The sequence below is a fragment of the Paracoccidioides brasiliensis genome, assembly GCF_000150735.1.
Source record: "Paracoccidioides brasiliensis Pb18 unplaced genomic scaffold supercont2.8, whole genome shotgun sequence".
In the NCBI taxonomy this organism is placed as follows: Eukaryota; Fungi; Ascomycota; class Eurotiomycetes; order Onygenales; family Ajellomycetaceae; genus Paracoccidioides; species Paracoccidioides brasiliensis.
In genome coordinates this window covers 735,436-754,022 of record NW_011371365.1, presented here as the reverse complement: position 1 = coordinate 754,022, position 18,587 = coordinate 735,436, and the positions used below count along the sequence as shown (strand labels likewise).

The 18,587-nt window shown below is 47.5% G+C and overlaps 9 protein-coding genes across 9 annotated transcripts; 3 read left to right on the top strand and 6 right to left on the bottom strand.

Moving 5' to 3' along the window:
• Positions 1-177: 177 nt before the first annotated feature.
• On the bottom strand, positions 178-465 carry PADG_12103 (uncharacterized protein; the record flags this gene model as incomplete). The annotated part of the gene is made up of 1 exon (XM_010763660.1): positions 178-465. One exon carries the CDS (start codon positions 463-465, stop codon positions 178-180), a length of 288 nt encoding a protein of 95 aa, XP_010761962.1.
• An 868-nt stretch (positions 466-1,333) lies between these two features.
• PADG_06408 (uncharacterized protein) lies at positions 1,334-1,648 on the top strand (the record flags this gene model as incomplete). The annotated part of the gene is made up of 1 exon (XM_010763428.1): positions 1,334-1,648. The coding sequence occupies one exon, from the start codon at positions 1,334-1,336 to the stop codon at positions 1,646-1,648; it is 315 nt and encodes a 104-aa protein (XP_010761730.1).
• Positions 1,649-1,981: 333 nt separating this feature from the next.
• PADG_06407 (uncharacterized protein) lies at positions 1,982-2,348 on the bottom strand (the record flags this gene model as incomplete). Its single annotated transcript, XM_010763572.1, has 2 exons — positions 1,982-2,157; positions 2,198-2,348. The coding sequence occupies 2 exons, from the start codon at positions 2,346-2,348 to the stop codon at positions 1,982-1,984; spliced, it is 327 nt and encodes a 108-aa protein (XP_010761874.1).
• Positions 2,349-2,408: 60 nt separating this feature from the next.
• PADG_06406 (uncharacterized protein) lies at positions 2,409-2,914 on the bottom strand (the record flags this gene model as incomplete). The annotated part of the gene is made up of 2 exons (XM_010763427.1): positions 2,409-2,604; positions 2,826-2,914. 2 exons carry the CDS (start codon positions 2,912-2,914, stop codon positions 2,409-2,411), a joined length of 285 nt encoding a protein of 94 aa, XP_010761729.1.
• Positions 2,915-4,807: 1,893 nt separating this feature from the next.
• On the bottom strand, positions 4,808-5,041 carry PADG_06404 (uncharacterized protein; the record flags this gene model as incomplete). Its single annotated transcript, XM_010763426.1, has 1 exon — positions 4,808-5,041. The coding sequence occupies one exon, from the start codon at positions 5,039-5,041 to the stop codon at positions 4,808-4,810; it is 234 nt and encodes a 77-aa protein (XP_010761728.1).
• A 2,031-nt stretch (positions 5,042-7,072) lies between these two features.
• On the top strand, positions 7,073-7,909 carry PADG_06402 (uncharacterized protein; the record flags this gene model as incomplete). Its single annotated transcript, XM_010763425.1, has 3 exons — positions 7,073-7,159; positions 7,219-7,318; positions 7,626-7,909. The coding sequence occupies 3 exons, from the start codon at positions 7,073-7,075 to the stop codon at positions 7,907-7,909; spliced, it is 471 nt and encodes a 156-aa protein (XP_010761727.1).
• An 834-nt stretch (positions 7,910-8,743) lies between these two features.
• On the bottom strand, positions 8,744-9,026 carry PADG_06401 (RNA polymerase II transcription factor B subunit 5; the record flags this gene model as incomplete). The annotated part of the gene is made up of 2 exons (XM_010763571.1): positions 8,744-8,928; positions 9,008-9,026. The coding sequence occupies 2 exons, from the start codon at positions 9,024-9,026 to the stop codon at positions 8,744-8,746; spliced, it is 204 nt and encodes a 67-aa protein (XP_010761873.1).
• A 1,060-nt stretch (positions 9,027-10,086) lies between these two features.
• On the bottom strand, positions 10,087-11,819 carry PADG_06400 (uncharacterized protein; the record flags this gene model as incomplete). The annotated part of the gene is made up of 2 exons (XM_010763424.1): positions 10,087-11,394; positions 11,445-11,819. 2 exons carry the CDS (start codon positions 11,817-11,819, stop codon positions 10,087-10,089), a joined length of 1,683 nt encoding a protein of 560 aa, XP_010761726.1.
• Positions 11,820-14,678: 2,859 nt separating this feature from the next.
• On the top strand, positions 14,679-15,890 carry PADG_06398 (uncharacterized protein; the record flags this gene model as incomplete). The annotated part of the gene is made up of 6 exons (XM_010763423.1): positions 14,679-14,807; positions 14,900-15,054; positions 15,107-15,190; positions 15,243-15,359; positions 15,397-15,729; positions 15,752-15,890. 6 exons carry the CDS (start codon positions 14,679-14,681, stop codon positions 15,888-15,890), a joined length of 957 nt encoding a protein of 318 aa, XP_010761725.1.
• Between the last annotated feature and the right edge of the window lie 2,697 nt (positions 15,891-18,587).

Sequence of the window (18,587 nt, the reverse complement as noted above, 5' to 3'; positions counted from 1 at the left end):
TTTCCCCCCCCCCCCCCCCCCCACCCCCCCCAAACGGTACCTTGTGGTTCTATCTTCCTGCAAATCAATGATTTCAACTTGTTTACAAATTCATGAGTTCATAGAACTGACTAATGCGACTCTGATATCTTAACACCACACTACTTCGCAGGATAGTGAGCCATGGAACGCCGTCTGTCAATTCTGATACAAGTTGCTTGGGGTTGATATCGTTTTGCCAGGATTGGTGTCACTTGTCATCACAACTCCAGTTTGATCTGCCCCGCGAAAATTTAGAGAGACGAAAATAACACGCAGAGTCGATCTTTGAGGGCCATGAAGGCCGAAAGTGGAAGAAGGCGTTTGGGCTGCTCTCGACCGCTCGTGCACCGCGGATTTGCACCCACACTGATCAACAATATACCCAACTAGAAGCCATAAATCGCCGCTTTTTGGAAGCCCATTTACGCCCTCGGTCACATCCATGGCCTCATCTTCTGCTCGCGCGACTGCGCGCGACTGCTCGCGAATCGCTCACCCTGTCTCAGTCATTTATTCGCCCATTCGCCCAGCTGGGGCGCACTGTTTCTGGCGCTCAACCTTCCAAATATGATGGTTATGGCTGCCCCATTCTTTAAATACCATCATATACCCCCCCCCCCCTTCCCCTCTTCTCTCCGCCCCATTTCCCGGCAGACAGCTGGTCTACTCCGGTCTTCCTCTCCAGAATCTCTTTCCTATCTACCTACGACAGTCTCATACGCCCTTGGAAAGTGCCAAAAGCTACCAGATTACACACCGCAGGTTGACAACACTCTCCCAGAAAGCTGAACTACAGAGTCACATTGGAATGACATGAGGCCGCTGATCGCACACACAGAGTTTACTCTGCAAACGCTGAGAAGGCAGAGAGACAGTCTGGTAGAAGCTTCATTGGGAAGTGGTGATATCTGTTTAAGAAAATGAAATATGAACTTCTTACAGAGAGACCAGCTTCTGCTCTACCAAACTCAAGACCACAGAAGTGGAGTTCATCAAGAATCTGACAGCGAGCCTAGTCAAGACATACTTTGACTGGCTTGAGAGCAACCACCGGAATAGCACCAAGGAAGCTTCGGCCTTCGACAGTTACTGGTGGCTCCTGAAGACCCTGTATGTGAAGCACACTGGTTATGGCATGGACGATGACATGGCACAAGACTGTCTGAATCTAAGACCATCGAAGCAACCGATGTGGCACCAACTGATTGGCGCCATACACAGTATAGGAACATCGTGATCAAGAGACGGGGTCTCCAGTGACGACTGAAGAGGAAGCCGTCCGGCACAAAGGACGATGTGCACTGCATCCTTCATGCCAATTGGACGTGGTGTACGAAGGCCTATGCTGATGAGAAACAGTAACGCTATGTGGCTGCAGGTATCCTCCTGTCCTTCATCTCTGGTGCGAGGCTGGTCTCACTGTTCGACATCCGGATCTAAACGAGTGATGGGAAAGCGGAGGTGGACCGTCAACTGGAGCATCGCAGACAGCCAGCAAGGGCTCAGAGAGCGGGACCCACGGTCACCGTCTCTGTTCGAGTGTACCTGGGTCACCGTCCCTGTTTCGAGGGACAAGTGCCCTCGACCTCTACTCGAAGGCGGGATCCCGGATCGGCCAGCACGATAACAGACCCATAGCACCAGAGAAACGCATGGGAGCTCATTCAAATGACGACGAGGAAAATATCACTCGACAAAGATGGCACGAAGCATGACCCTCCAAAGGGGCTGTCACTCCGCCTGAGAAGGAGCGCCCAGTTTCTGAAAATGATATGTCGGTGTGGCTTGATCGACTGTTTTGCAATCTGTTCGGCGACTTCATTTCCGAAGATACCACAGTGGGCCGGCACCCATTGCATTCAGATGTTGACTCGCAGTGTTTCTTTCATCTGTTTTTGTTGTATCTAGAATGCTGTAGACTATTTGTTGTCCAGACTGTTTTGATGAATTCTTGATGTTCTCAAAGTGCGGAGCGCGAGTCACTTATAATGATGTAGGTGCGGTGTTGTAGGGGTTCAACTCGAGTGACTTTGAGGCTTGTGGCACCGAGTTGCGATTGCCATGCGAGGAAAAGTGCATAGTAGATTGCTATTAAATCCGCTGTCAGGACTGTCCAGTGCTCTTTGATGCCTATACCTATTTGCTTATAGTAATGAATGCAGTTTTATTTGTCGACTATCATGGCTGCCACTACCATGCCCAAGTTTGTCACTGAGGCATCTGTAAACACTGTGGTGGAGGGGGTTTTCTATCATCTTCAGTGTCCTTTCAATAGTTTCATCCTTGTCGGAGTCGATGTGGATGACTCGATTATCGATGTGTGCCATGGTTCAATGGGACATGAGTTGATGGTCTTATGGGTTCGAGCTCTCCCGCATTAATCATCCTCATTGTGTCCTCGAGGGGGTATGCGTCTTCTTCCAGAGCATGTCGCGCTCAACATGGCTCTTTGGAGTACTTTGTGATTTGGGTGCGTTCGTTCCAGGGAGGATTCGCAGGTTTGTGATGACCTCCTGAGCCCGTTTTCGCACTCTGAGATTTGTTGGGGGGGCATGTGGGCCTCGACTTCCAGGGTATGAGTGGCTACGGTTTTGAATAATGATAGGATTCTATTACAGCTGTTCATTGAACTTTCGTAAGGTTGAGGGTTTTGTCAGATTATACCACACCATGGATGAATAGTCAGTTTTGGGAACAACAGGCAATGTACAGTTGTCTCATTTGTTCAGATCACAGGTAGCGTAGTTGTTCTATTGCAACGCATGTTCTTGGTTGCGTTTCCAATCACATAACTAGTTAGTTACAGAGTGTGGGTCTTCCAATATTCATCTTGGTCAAACATCACTCTTAGGAGTTTCACAGCTAGTGCTAGCAGCTTCACGTATCCTTCCATTGTAACATTATTTACCAGTTGTTCGTACTTCTTTCTTGTGAAATGGATGAATTTTGTCTTGTTTTGCAGTGAAACAGGAACCTGTGTGATTGACCCTTTCTTTGACTTGAGGCATGTCTCTCTCTTGTATCTTCTTCAGGTTGTCTTCAGCGCTTGGTCCGGTCCTCCACCGTACGTAATCATTGATGAATGCTGATGCTTCTTGATGGTTATCTACTGATTGATTCACCAGGTCGGAGTTAAAGATCATGAATGGGATCAGCGAGATAGGGGAACCTTGGGCAAGGCCAGCATGGACAAGAGGGATGTCAGTACTGAAGTCATCAAATTAGATGCAGGATGATCTGTCTTCCATGAAGCTGCGGATCCATTGGCGGGCTATTTGAGGAATGCCCTTCTCTCTGAGGCGAGCGTCCAGGGTGCTCGCGTTTACCCCGTTGAAAGCTCCTTTAAGGTTGAATGAGATCAGTGTCAAGATCCAGTCCCGTTTCCAGGCTTTATCTATGGCACTGGCCAGAATCAGGAGGGCTTGTTCCGTAGATCTATCTGGCCTGCCACCAAACTGTAGAGTATATATCTCCGTGTAGAAGGCCAGGCGTCTTGCCATTACTTTCTCTAGGATTTTACCAAGTGTGGATTAGGGGATACGTTCCTGGTACTGTACAGTCTTCTTTTCCGGGTTTTCGCAGTACGATGATGTTCACCGTCTTCCATCATTTTGGATAGTGTCCTAGGTTTATAGACGTTTCAAATATGTGAAGGACAATTCTTGATACATATTTCCACAAAGTTTTCCAGACCGATGTGAGGAGACCATTAACACCCAGTGCGGTTCTGCTATTGTTGGCTGACAACACTTTGAGAATATCTTCTTCTGTTACTGATTCCCATAATCACTCCTCTCGGGCGGGTGCCGAGTGTTCTACTGGAGGGACCGGAGTTCGCGAGAAGAAGTTGTTGAAGAGGGCCTTTGCTTTCTTTGTCCTTGTTGTTTATGTACTCTGTGACATCAACAGTGAGAGGGGGGAATGTGGGTATAATTTGTCTGTGAGATCGATATCGATATTCCTTGCCGCCTTTCAAGGTGATTGCCTGAGGTAGATTGGTCTAGGAAGTCTTTCCAGTGGTCTTTTTTGACTTTTTCAATCTGTTGGGTCCACTCCCTGCGGTTGATTTTCATGCTTGTGTAGTTATAGGTCTTTAGTGATTGAGTGATCCTTGCCTTGGGTTGCGCAGCTAGCCTGATATCACTTCAGCTCCAGTTACACTCTGCTTGGTTTGCTTTTAGATCTGGTGTGAACCACCATTTGTAGTATGAGCATGGTTTAGCGATAGGGGTGTGTTTGTTTATTTCTGTTATTGTAAGTGTCAATGAGGATATCTACCCTTCTAGTTCACATTCTGACTCAATCATTGATATGGGCCACAATGCTTTGCTGATTGCTTCGCCTACTTTTCCCCAGTCTGGTTTGTTTGTATAGCCTGTGTGGTTTGTTTTTACTTTTGTTCTCTAGATGAAGGTTCCATTCTGAGTAGATGTCTCTGTGGTCAGATCCGTTGTTGTCAGGGTAGAGATGACACTTGGGGGAGTTGTTGCTGGATGTCGCTAAGTGTCAGGTCCAGCGTCAATCGAACCCCGACCCAGCCACTCGACCAGCGAGTGGATACTCCAGTTGGGAGGCAGCTTTGGAGGTGATGTGTTTGCATGAAGCTCAGCAGTTCATCAGCGTCCCTTAACCACCTCTGACTGATGTTGATCCCACCCCATAGCTGGTGATGATGGTTGAAATCCCCTCTGATCACGACTTTATTTCTCAATGTCTGTAGCTGTTTATCATGTCCAGGGCTGAATCCATCCCGTTTCTGCTGCGAGATGCTTCTATGCGGATCTGATCAGGATCGGATCAGATTCTGTTTGGATTTGGATTTCAGTAGCGTGCGGGCTGTCGCATTGCACTTGTCTGTAGGCTGAAGTGGAGATTCATTTGTTGATGTATATATCAGGCTGCGCTTCTTGACCTCGGTATCTGTGTTTATTGTTTTGAATATTCTCCATTGAGGATGTAGGACTGGCATCTTGTAGAAGGTATAGGGCGCTTCCTGTATGAATAGCATGTCGAGCTCCATGTCTTAGGGTCACTGATGAGGGCTTCCATAATGGCTCTCCTTCTCGTTGTATTCAGTTGTAGTATGCGTAGTGTTTGTGATGTCATTAAATATTGATGGCATTTGATTTTGATTCTGCATTCTTTCGTTCCTGTCTGGTGGTAGCCGTTGCAGTCCATAAATTCATAAAGGTCTTGCTTCAGGCGGACAGTTGATCATGTCATGTTCGCCGGTGCAGATTCCGCATCGAAGTGCCTCCTTGCGACTCCATGGTAGGTGGCCGAATGTTTAGCATCTGTAGCACTCTTCTTCTTGATCCGGTACGACTCAATGCTTCCTAGGTATCTATGTCCAAAGATCGTGTCATTATTTATCGCCCATTCTGTGGCCTCTAGGCTATTGAACTAGGTTTCTAGTGATGCAGACGTTCCCAGGTCGGAGTCCTTTCTCTTGAGTCATGCAATATCCACAATTTTAAATCCCTTACTATTAAGCTCATTTTTCTCTGTTAATTTGTTGATTCTTCCCACTTTATTATCTGTCAGGTTACCTCGCGGGTCAGTGCCCAATTTGAAATGTATAAATCCCCCCCCAATGCTCATTGCCCTCTTCCTGGCTCTTAATTCTGCTCAGGTAGTTGGGTGTGAGTAACCAATGAATCTCTCCACATATTCTTCAAGAAGGTCCTTAGCTGGCCAAACAACCTTTTCATATCCTCTTCCACCCCGAGGAGCTTTGCCTTTTCCTTCTGGAGTATATGTTGTTTAATTTAGGACGAAGTCATTCATGCGATGCCGCATGGAATTCCCGCTCCATCTGATGTAAGCTTTGAAGGTGAAGGTGCCATGCCAGCCTCTGGGATCATTGGCATGTTTTCCCTTGACAGTGGTAGTATCATGCATGTCAGATCTGATTCATGGTCAAGTTAGCACTAGACAATATAGAGGATCTATGCCCAAGAATTTATGAAGACAGAACCACACTTTCAAAGACTTGCAAGTAGCTGAGAAGGGCTAACTGAATGAGAACCATCTCTAGCTGTTGCATAGGCCAGGGCGACTAGAGTGCTTTTGCGACTTGAACTGACTGTGTTGCCGGCATAGAAAAAGTATCTGACAGAGTTGACGCCCTATCCAGCAGATATCATATTTTCAGGTGAAAGCAACAATGTAAGAGGAGACACCACTAGCAAGAGTCCAAATGTTTTATGGTTGATTGTAGGGATGATATGCTGAAGAGAGGGACATCGTGCTCTTCTTATATTTTTCAATATATACATATATATTTATCTTAACCCTGTAATGAGCGGAGGAAAGTATGAAAGAGTGGGATGTAATTTGAGGCCTGCGACAAAGAAAAGAGCTTTCAAGAGGGGGGGGGGAATAGAAAATAATATATAATAAATAAATAAATAAAATAAGGAAGAAGAAGAAGAAGAAGTGATAGTTATAAAAGGATGCCTGAATCCCCCGTTCAGGCACCGAGATTCCTCTCCTTTCCTTATTTAAATTATTTTCCTATTCATTTCATTCCCTTAGCATTGAGCCAGCGGGAAAAATAAAACTAAAAAAAATAAAACTAAAAATATTAACTTTTTTTCCGAAGTAAACTCAACAAACCCCATATCTCATCCTCTCAATTTTCAATCCCAACCTCATCAATGCCTGGAGAGAGCACTCATGAATTCGGCTCCCCTTGCTGGTTCAATATTCCCGCCACCGATATTAACCGTGGTCCGTATCTCGCTTTTCCCCCGACGCCTTAACTAACCCTCCAACTCCTCCGCGCATTTTTTTTCATTTTTTTTCATTTCATTTCCCCCTTCTCAAATCACCCTCGGCTGAACCAATTGGTTTCTCAACAGCGAAGTCTTTCTACGCCGCCGTCGTCTTCAGCTGGTCCTTCAAAGCCCACCCCGACGATCCCTCCGCGAAAGAATTGGTCCTATTCAAGTTCCCGGATCCCGACCTCAATATGTAAGCCGGTAGCATTGAGCATATCGAAACTGCGGTGCATACCAAGGGCGCCAATGCGTGCCAGATATATTATATGATGGAGGATCAGAACAAAGCGATTGAGGTATGTATCAGGGTAACGCGTGCTGCATTGAGGAATGGATGTGGATATGTGCTCAGAGTTGTATTTTGCTGCTTACTTTGGTTTTATTTTTGGTTTTTTTATTTTTGTCGCTTTAACAGGCTATTATCGCGAATGGAGGGGATAAACTTGGCGAACCCGTGGTTGAGGGGGATCATGGGTTTATGACCCAGTGCTGCGATTCAGAAGGGAATCACTTTGGTATTTATGTCTCTAAAAAGAAACGATAGGTAGTGAGGGTTAAGGAATCGAGTTGTGGGTTGACAAAATTTTTTTGGTTGTTGAGAAGGCTTTCTTTTAGTAGCTCTGGCATTGAGGCATGATAGGTTTGTATTTGCAGATCCTAACTGTCTCTCTTGGTATCAGATATGCTGTGCATGCATAGTCAACAACCGTTTGGAAAAGCCGATGAGTTCAACATATGAAATGTCCCTAAGACATGATCTTCTGTCGAATTGACAGCCGCCATGTGTCTTGAACAAATGCTGCCTTTTCCCTTCTTCAAAAGTGCGATTGGCCGGTTGTGGGATCAGTCTCTGGCCAGAAAAGATCTCCTCCCTCTCAGTGGACGACGGGCATAAGATCCAAGTCCCCAACGTGGTCTCGCGTTGGGGTTGTGTGTTGATGGAGGAGCTTTTCGACCAAAACTTGGGCCATCGCATCACCAAAACCGCACTGGAAGCAAGGAACACTCGCATTCGCCCCAAACATCTTGCCCAGCGCAACAAGTACAAGCCATATATTCATTGCCACTATTCCACAGACGATAGACGCATTGCTGGAACAGGATAGATATCGCCATGATCACGCGGGAGAAATGGAGCAATTGCTCTTCAAAACGTACGAGAAGAAGTTCAAAGCAAGTTAACTTGCATTATAAAGAGCAAGCATATCATAATAGGCAGAGGAGGAAAATCCAATGATGACTGTCAAAATAACCTCACGGCGACAAAATTTCAAAAACACAGGCCAGCAAGTCATCCCTTTCACGTGACCTTTGGCATTGGACGTCTGTCCGTCCGTCCATTTCATCTCCCAAGAAAGTCGAGTTTCTCTTGCATACCTAGAAGACGCAGCGACTCGCCTCAATTGCATGTGTAGTGTTTAATGTATTATTTTGTGCCACTGGATCCCGCGCATGGCCGGATCTCTCAAGGGGTGTAGGCGGGATGGGTGGTATTTCGACAAATATGGTAGTTTGGCGGTTACCGATTTCTTAATCTCATGCGCGGGATATGACCCTCGGCAATCGTAGCCGTCCTCGTAATAGCACTGGGCATATCGATGGAATTGACGGACAGGTATCAGTCTCGCGTCCCTAATATTCGGCACGGTCCGCTGTTGTTTCTGTCTCGTCGCCTAGACGCCTAGGACCTAGGCAGATGGCTATTTGGGCGGGAATCACTCCGACTCCGATTCCTCCGGCTGCATGACTTTCTCGTCCAGCTCCTGTCAAAAAGGCGTAACGTTAGCATCAACTCATTCGTTCTTGTTCTTGTTCTGCTGCCATCCCCTTAGCCTGTTCTCATCATCAGGCTGCCGTTGCGCAGATTCGAAACAGATTGTACGTATATCTATATCTATATACATCCCAAGCCCCAACCTCCGAAATTAAAAGACATAAAGCTACACGCGTTTGCGGGGGTGTACGCCACATACTCGACTCAGCCGTGCCTTCAGGTACGGCAACTGGCTCTCCTTGATGACCAGGTGCCGCTCGTCATCCAGGTCTTCGACGATGTAGTCGTGCCGCTCCTCGTCATATTTTAGGATTATGGCTTTGACGGATGGGTCGCATTCTATCAGGACTCCTATGTTGCGGTTTTGTTAGAGGGGGTTCCGGCGCGTCTGTCGGGATTGCAGATGGGTGGGTGGTTAGCGGTCTCTCACCTTTCACTGCGCGGGGCATCGTGGGTTTTAGGTTAAGAGGAAGGATGGCTCGGGAAGGTTCTTGATGGTGACGGGCTCATTCAATATGGTTTCGTAGAATGTAGGAAATAGACGTGGATAACTCTGTTAATCGTTGTTCTAAGGGAAGTGTATTGCGGCGAAGGATCAAGGACATCACGTGGCTTCGTATTGTCGGATCGGACTTTCTTTTACCCAGCATCTTTTCATGTCTTCCTGATTCCTGCAAAGGCTGCAATACTTGGAAAACGAACCTCAACGCAACAACCTAATTCTCTCGACGTGCTCTAGAAAGGGGGGGATTTGGATGGCAGGATGGGGATTCCTACGTCTGGGCTACAAACTCCTCTAGAGATAGATCGTGAAGTGTGGTTGGTATACATCGTTCAGCACCTGGTAACCACGGTTTGTACAGGGTTAGAAGAAGATGGCTTGACTCTTTCTCGATGTATGCATACTCTGATCGCGTGCTCTGTAGCCATCGTAGGATTAGGCGAGCACATGGTTAACTAATTAAGGGTGGTTAGTTGGTGGTTAGTTCGTTGGTCTATGTAGTGGCATGCGTAGAATCAGCACTAAATAGTGCACAGGGATTAAGATCTTTCTCTCTTTTTTTTTATCTTTTTTCACTTTCAGACTGGACTGGGTGTAGAAATATTGGATGCACTCTGTACTCATTACGTTATTTTTGAAACGAGGCTTGCTCGTTATTCATCTAACTATAGACTTTTGATATCGTGTGACAAGATGTGACAAGATGAAATGGGTATCTAAGAGGTAGCAAGGAGTGGGTAGGAAGAGAGAGAAAGTGTGTGTGTGTGTGTGTGTGTGTGTGAGTATATGGTTCGGGGTAGGCAGGGTGAAGTATGCATCATGTATGTATGCATGAATGTATGTATGCATGAATGTAAGTACTTGTATTATGAGTGAAATATGTGCAAATTGAAAAAAAAAAAAAAAAAAGAAAGAAAGAAATGAAAAATATAAATCAAGCAGCCCAAGGTAAGGAAATGATACAAATCCCAGTAACTCCGATGACCTTGTATATCTCTAAATAAATTCTACAGATGAGGCGTGTTGAGAGCCATCACCATCAAAAGCCCGGATAGCAGACCCGCAAAGGGCAGCGTCAAGAACCAGCCACATACGATCCACATCAGCTGCTTCCAGTTGACAGCACCGAGATCGTAGTTCATCAGGGCAGTTCCGATCGTGGCGCCTGTGAGACACTGGGTGGTGCTGACGGGGAGTCCCAGCCGTGAGGCGAGAAGAACGGTGATGGCGGCTCCTAGCTCCATGGAGAATCCACGGGTGGGGGAGAGCTGAGTGATCTTGTTACCCAGGGCGCGGATGATGTTGTAACCGAAGAACCAGAAACCGGCACCGAGCAGGAAGCCCGCGACGACCAGGATCCAGATTGGAGTGTTTGCTTCCTTGTCGACGACGCCGGTGATAAAGGTGTCGTAAGCGCCGACCCAGGGGCCAACTGCGTTGGCCACATCGTTGGAGCCGTGGGCGATGGACATCATCATGGCGCTGGCAACCTGGGCGTAGGTCCAGAGATGCTCGACTCTGTTGTCATAACGTTTGGCTTTGGCGTGAGTTTTGGCAAGACTTTCAGAGTCGTGGGAGACGCAGTCGCGCGAGACGCCCTGGAGGAAGAAGAATTTGACATAGGACCAAACGCGGGAGGGATTGTAGAAGGGGAGATGTTTGGTTGGGGCGAGGAAACGTTCTTCTGGCTCGAGGAATTGCTTGCTGGCCAGGGTTGCGGTGGTGGTATGCTCTGCGCCGCCTTTCTCGATAGAGGATGGGCTAGGGGAATCTACGTTTTTGGCTTTCCCATCCAGGGACGGCTTGATAGCATCTGGGTTCAGCTGGTCGTTGGGGGGGCTGGTGGGCGGGGCCTGAGTGCTCGACACGTGAGAGCTCTTGTAGTAGTCGATGACAAAGTTACCGTTGGCGGGGCCGGGAAAGTAGAGCCAGGGGTCATCGCGCCAGAGGAGTGGGCCGAGGGGCACGTGGTAGAACTTGATACGGGAATCTTCGCGGATAAGGCGTCGGTGGAAGTAAGGGAGGAAGAAAATGTAGGAGAAGGCCAGGGCACCGAAGAAGACGCCTAGGATAATGCCGCACATTCTGCCGATGCCAAACTCCTCGTAGGACTGGCCACCGGGAAGCTCGACCAGGATAAAAAGGGCAAGAACGGCGGCGGTGAAGGAGAGGTAGAGGGGGATCAGACGCATAGCCCATTTGAGGGGGTCACGGCGTTCGAGCACGGAGTACTTTACAGTGGCGAATATCATTGCGGAGAAAGCAGCAGCGATGGCGGGCGCAATGCCCCAGGAGGCCGCAAATCTGGGGAGACACTGCCGTCAGCCCAGGCCCATTTGACGTTGGCCTGGGAGGCAATACCGACTCCGACGAGGGCACCAACGACGGTCTGGGTGGTTGAGACGGGGAAGCCGAATTTTGTAGCAACAATCAGCCAGGTGGCGCTGCCAATCTCTGCACAGCCCATGGCGAGCATCATGACTCCGGGAGAGGGAGTGAACTTGGTGATATCGATGATACCGCTTTTGACGGTCTTCGTGACGCGGGCACCCAGGGCGACGGCACCGACGAACTCAGTGATCATGGACAGGAAACCGACCTGGGGCATGGTGAGAGACCTCGCAGCCACGGAGGTCGCATAGGAATTGGCGACATCGTTGGCACCGTTACCGAAGGAGGAGGCACAGAAGGCGACGGAGATGATGGCGAGGATCCATTCGTATTTCCGAAGGACAGCCATGGCGGACAAGGATTGGTGCAGGGGGGGGGGGGGGAAAGACACAATCACAGCCCTGGTTGGTCTAGGGAGAGGAGAAGATCAGGGGGCGAGGAGGACGGGAGGACGGGAGGACGGGAGAAGGGACGAGAGAGCAAGACAGCAGCAGGTAGCTGGACGGGGAGTGTGACGGAGGAGGTGAAGGAGCAGGAAGAGGAGGAGGAGGAAGAAAAAGAGGAATAAGAAGAAAGTTGAGAACAAGAGAGTTGAGGATATTTAAACCAACCAGAGAAAGGACAGCGAGAGGCCCCACTGCCACTGCCACCAACTAGGCGGTACATTGTTATGTACGGTCCTGTATGTGCAGCGCCAGGTACCAGTCAAGCTAAGGGGGGAGGTTAGGGCTAGGGTTAGGGTTAGGGCTAGGGTTAGCCGGATGATTGGCCCGAATCGGGTTAGGGTTGAGATGAGGGGGTACTTTCCAGGTACCTGCCAGCGTAGGGGGGGTGTTCAGATTGGACTGGGCAGTCCGGTTGTACTGGTGTTTGTACCGGGTGCTTGCCCACTCGAGAAGAAAGAGGCAAGAGCTTGGCCTGGCCGCTCAGCCAATCATAGCCCGTGCTGGCGCCATGTGCAGAGCTCGGAAGAGATTTTCCGTCGGGATTTTTCGAGATCCTCTTCGGGAACTGGGTTTTTCCTTTTCTTTTCTTTTCTTTTTTTTATTTTTTTTTATTTTTTTTTATTTATTTCTTTCCATGTTTTTTCTTCCATGTTTTTCTTGGTACTTTCTCCCAGGTCTTTGGCCGGCAAGTTACATCCCGCTCCCCCCTGCTGGCTATTTAGCTTACCGTATCGCGCGCAGCCCGCCCCAAATGACCAATGGCAGCCCCTGCGCCTCCCACGCTCATTCGCCTGGCCTGCCCCTGCCCCTCGTAGGTTGTGGGCTGTTCCCGTCGTGCAGGAGGGGGCTGCTCTAGCATCCGATGGCCCCGTCATTGGTTGGCATGGGTTCGTCAATGGCAATTAATTGCGATAGTTACTATAGAAAGAAGCCAACTAACTGGAAACGAAAACGAATTGATGACGATGAGACGTTGATGCAGGCATTCAAGCTCAATGACACCGAATGATTCAACCATGAAGTTTTCCAGTAGAGCTCACCGGCCAAAGAAGTAATACAGTTCTTGTTGACGAAACACTTTCCTCTCCTACTAATGATTAGCGTCCCCGGGAAAGGGAAGCAGACTACTGAGAAGGGTGTCTCTTTTTTGAGAAGACAGACAGGTTGGACAGATTCTGTGTCTATCAATGAGCAATGATGAAGATGTCCCCACGACGGACGTGATTGGCAGGGAGGAAGACTCGCCCCAAGTTTTATTTGCAGCACTTGGCCAGCCTGTGTGTCCGTAGGCGTCATTTGGTGACGCGGGAGCTCCGTCTCTGTATACTCGCCCGAATCCGATAGTCAGGGAAGGCGGACAGTGAGGAGGACTGTATAGATTCAATTCGGTGTATAGCATCTGATGAAAATTCGGGAGATACCAGCGAGCAGGGCAGCCAAACAACGGAATAGACCAACAGTTCTTACGAGATTGGGTTTCCTCCTCCATTCTTGGTGTATAACACCCATCGCTGCTCTTAGACAACGATGATTAAAGAAGCTCTTCGCTCTCAAGTCGCTCATTTTCTCCGTGCCACATGTCGTGCAATAAACTCCAGTGGACATTCCCAAGTTTACCTACATGGCTCTAAAAGTGCGTAGGCAATGAACATCGTATCTGACAGGGGATGCTTGTTTGAATCATCTATCGTTCAGCACTCTGAGTTGACTCGGCATAGATATGGTCAGCTGCGTTTGTAAACACAACTGGAGGGCAGTTATTATAGCTCCCTTTCTTTAGGTGTGAGAAGAGCTTGGGCGGGTGCAAGGAGGAGGCCAGCTTGCAGACCAAAGATGGCTCCATCGAGTCAATTAACTCCTTGACTTCTTTATCGAGCAGATGACGAGTGAGCTGATCCATCGTTCCAGCGAAAAAAAAAAAAAAAGAAATCAACAATTCTCGTACCCAACGGCCGTCTCCCAAGATCTGTTTGCTCTTGAGAGCGGTGGGTGCTGGACCGAGCTATTCCAAAGCCCCTGCATCGCTTCATGACGGCAACGTTTCAGATCAGTGACACGGTGCTGCTCATCTTGACGGCTGCCTGTTGGTCATTGATTGGGCAAGTCCGGGGGTATTTTCTTTGCAGGGGAGCTTGTACGGAAAGACTGAATCGAGCTTCATGACTTTATACTACGAAATGTGCCTGTAATTACCAACTGCCACTTTGAAATTTCACCACGAACTCGAATATCGCATGTTCAGAAGCCAGGGAAGACAAGACGTAGTTTTATACTCCAGGAGACGATGCATCGCAGAGGTCGCAACCTCCAAAAACCTTCTCACGTGATATAAAACTATTATTCATCCCAACATGTTATGGTATGTACATTTGTCTGGAAATCTCGCGATTTCTACAAGCACGCTGCGTTAAACGAGTGGCTGAGTTTGACTGCTACTACGAATACACTTCTATTCACGCGAAGATCTCGTTTTTTGAGCGCTAAGAGGATCTGTTTTGGCCCACGCGAGAAGGATAGATATAAGCAGTGGCTCCCGAGAGAGCGCCCCGGAAGCTATTCTAGGCGGTTAACTTATTCCTTTTTCTCTTCTCTTCTCTTTTTGTTTTCTTCTTACTGTACGAAAGATCAGTTGATCTTTTGTTCTCAGTTGTTTCGTGTTTTTTCATAATAATAAAATAGCCAGTTGCTGAGACCGATGAGCGTACTACCCCTTACCTCATGCTCTGAACAAAAATGGCCGTTGAGGTCGTTCTCAACAACCCATGGGATCTCTACAGTTGAGGAAGATGAGGAGAGTAGCTCAGATTCGCAATAAGAGGGGCTTCCCCGGTACGATATGGCAGAGGAAGGCTACACGATTGAGGGTCCAAGCAGCGGCCGTGTTGCCAAAGGTGAACAGCGAGAAAGCGCGAGTTCCCTGAAATTGAGAAGTCCCTTGATTTATACCTAGTCCTACAAGGCCAATCCCATTGCCTACGCCTAGTGTAAACGGCACAATTACGACGGCTGCTGCGGATCTGCTTGCGTTCTGCAAACCGATGATGACGGCCACGCGCCAGGATCCCCTCATCGGCAACAACAGCGGTGCTCCTGCGGACGACTTGAGGCAGGAGGTCCGCGAGTGCCAGAAGGAGATAAGTTATCATTAGATATGAAAGCCGTGACTACGTTCGATGGATCCAACTACCAGGCGTGGAAGGTTGGGAATCCTGGCGGAGGCAGAGGTCATTGGCGGAACGGATAACTTGAGGAAAAACCAGCTACAGCACCTGAAGTTGGGAAATCCCTGGAGAAGGAGAAGTGGACAGTCCGGACGAAAGCCTTAGGACGTTGCAATCACTCCTTGGAGCTGTTCAGATGACGACTGGAACATTGAAACCCGACAATGCTGCGGCTCTTTGGGAGAAAATAAACACGGGATACACTGTTCCTCTTGCTGAGGAGTGTGTAAATGTCATAAGAAAATCGATGATGTTGCAGCCTAAGGATAATGACTACCTGGCGTATCAGCGGAGATTTCATTATCTTGCTGCAACGGTATAAGGACCTGTCTACAGACACAGAAGACTTCCACCATGATATTTTTCTCCTTGGAAATCGAGATAACCAGCAAGAGCTCGTCAAGACGAAGATCAACAAATTCTATGCCACTGGCCAGAGGCTTATCTCAAATATTGATAATGATGACTTGACGAAGCAGTTGACAAATTGTACAAACAAGACCCAAGTATGCGGAATGTCCGAACATCACCTTGTAAGTGAATGCCACCATCCCTACGAACAATACGACGTCCAATTCATCTACCATGACGTGTGCGATATGCGAGCCCCCTAGGCGTATGAGGGATACGTGCTGGCACCTGTACCCTGAACTCGCAACTGAGAAATGGCGTGAGATGAACAAGGATAAGATCATTCCAAACAACAGAAGCTCCAGTGGCTCTGGCGGGGGCCGCTGGACGCAAGAAGGATAAACAGAAGAATAAGGAAACCAAAGCTCAGACGAAGATCCCAGCCTTATGGTGTCGCAACCTAGTGTCAACGCAGTGATTGCGCTCCCTGCTACGGTAGTAGGCATCCACAAAGTTCTGGTTCTTGGATAGATGTGCTGGGTTTCAACATGACGGGCGAACATGACGGGCGAGAAGCAGTCCTTCACCCGCACGGTAGTTTAAGGAATGCGCCGCCTTTTGGTCCGGTCCAGTCCCGTCCAGTGCGGCGATCCAACTTGTCCAGCTCCAAGCACTTTTACGATATTATTGACATCATATGACCGTACAGCAGATCTAGATATTCTCAATTTACGCTGTGAGTGACGGTTAGAGGGATGGCATACAAAAATTAGTGAATTGTGAATAATTAAAAGGTTTGCTGGGTGCGATTTCTTCTTCCCAGTTTCGTGGCGTTCCATAAATAGTTTAGCCAGCGTCTTTAGTCCCAGTTTACTAGGGAACATTGTTGCTGTGAGATGGTTGATCTTATTGGAGGGAAGAGCTAGCTCTACACCGAATCACTGCGGCGCTCGATGCGACGGGCGCTTGTTTACGCCCCAACAGTTTTATCCCTCCAATACAAAATATCCAATACAACATAGATTCAACAGAGATTGATAAATACACTCCTCAAAATATACACTATCCTAAATCAAACATAGCGTGTACACAGCCGTACACCCAAAATAACTAGCGTTCCAATGCAGTTGGTGTGTCCCCAACCCGTCAAGTCATTAATACTAATAATACGTATTAAAGTTAATCGAAAATATCCTGAAAAGAAGCATACAGATCGGTCGAACCTCGCTGAAAGGGCTTTGCAGACCCGATCAAGTTGAGAACCGTATGAACATTACCATAATAATTTCTCTTCAAATCTCTTCTATTTCTTGTCAGTATTTGTCAACTACTTTTCAAGCACTTCAAATGTCTGCAGTTCTCGAGTCTCAGGTGTTTGATGATGACCTGAATGATTTGCTGAAGTAAGCATCTAAAAAGCACTTGAAAAATGTTTTACAAGTTTACTTGGCGGTCGAAATTAACCGGTTTATGACTTCAGAAGTAAAAATAACCAGTAACTCTATCATAATGAAGAGGGATTAATGATAGTTTGTATATACAAGGAACAAGCAGAGCTTCTTCTTACCTTATCATCTGTGAGATTGATATGTTATATAACTAAGCGTCTGAAATATTACAAATGAATGAAGTGGTCTTTTCAATATATCTTCCACTGCTCCCAGCTGTTTTAAGGTATGTTACCACATTAAAAGTACTTGGCAACTACCGAAGCTTGGCTAAAAACCAAATTTATGCTGTTTAGTTGCCCGGAAGTTTGATAAGCTCGATATTATATATTATGCAGCACAAGGCCCGCCAGACCCACGGTATCCGTCATGGATAACTACCGTGATAATATTATGCAAGCACATTACCAACAGCATATTACATGAGAAGGTGATTGATACACACTGCTTGACAAGTGATTGCTGACTGGTATTTAGAAATTTTTGAGCACAAGCGAACTGAGCAGGCTGGTGACTGATGATATTTTGAATGATATGTTTAGATCATCGACGCCAAGACAGTCTTCTCAAACCCACCGAAGACGAGCAAGGTCAGAAAATCTCACTAAGAAGTTGACAAGTATTTTGCAAGTAGCTAAGTTGTGATTAGTTCAGTAGCATCCTCACAGCTCAGCACAGGCAGAGAGTATTCAGTAAGTTTTCAATTAGCTGACAAGCGTTTGGAAAGTGCCTGACAGATAACTAACAAATGCTAGTAGATCATCACCCAGTCTACATAGTGTTGCCTCTTCCAATTTTATATACCAAGACTGGGATAAGCAACAACGTCAAATTGATATAGAGAGACAGCGGTTGGAGCTTCAAAAGATGAGAGAAGAGCTAAGAGCAGAGGAACTAGCATATGAGTAAAAAGAGCTAGAGTTATTAACTATAGAAAAGAAGAAAATTACAGACAGACAGACTAAAATCTACAAAGTGCTTGGTCCAACATTAGAAGATTAGTTAACCATCCTACAGGACCATCAACGTCCGTCCGTAGTGGTCTCAGGTTGACTTTTGACGGACCAAGGCCAACGCTCTTTCATTTCAACATGGAAGCCGAGCCACTACGAACAGATACCCGCAGAACAACCAAAATGCTAGAAGATGCGGGGCATTGTTTTGCACCCAGAAATGCGGTGATCAGCAAAAGGGAAAGTTCCGCCGATAACCCTCTGTGTTCCAGGCGATGCCTTACCGAGCCACGGTGGTGCAGGGACTGTGGAAGTACTAGAAATCACCAAATTGACTACTTGAGGTATCTGTTGTTGTGTGGTTGGGATTTCAGCTCTTCGGTACTTTGATGCATGGCGACTCCGACATGTCAGTCAATGTATATTTTTTCTCGTCCAGCAAGTTGGTCTCTGACCTCTACATTTTGGGACTGGCAAATTTGCGTATCAACGCATCTTGTTCAGAGAACCTCTCCAATCTTTCAGTCGGAACCCCATAGTCAAAAATATGAGATGAACCCTGGTGGCAAACCGCAGCTCGACACGTTACTCCAGGCCTTCCCACGCTTTAAAATAAAGAACGTTGATTTGCATTTTACCATTCTCGCCGCGGAACACGCGCATCTGGAATGTGTATCGTCGAATCTCGAGCAGAGTCA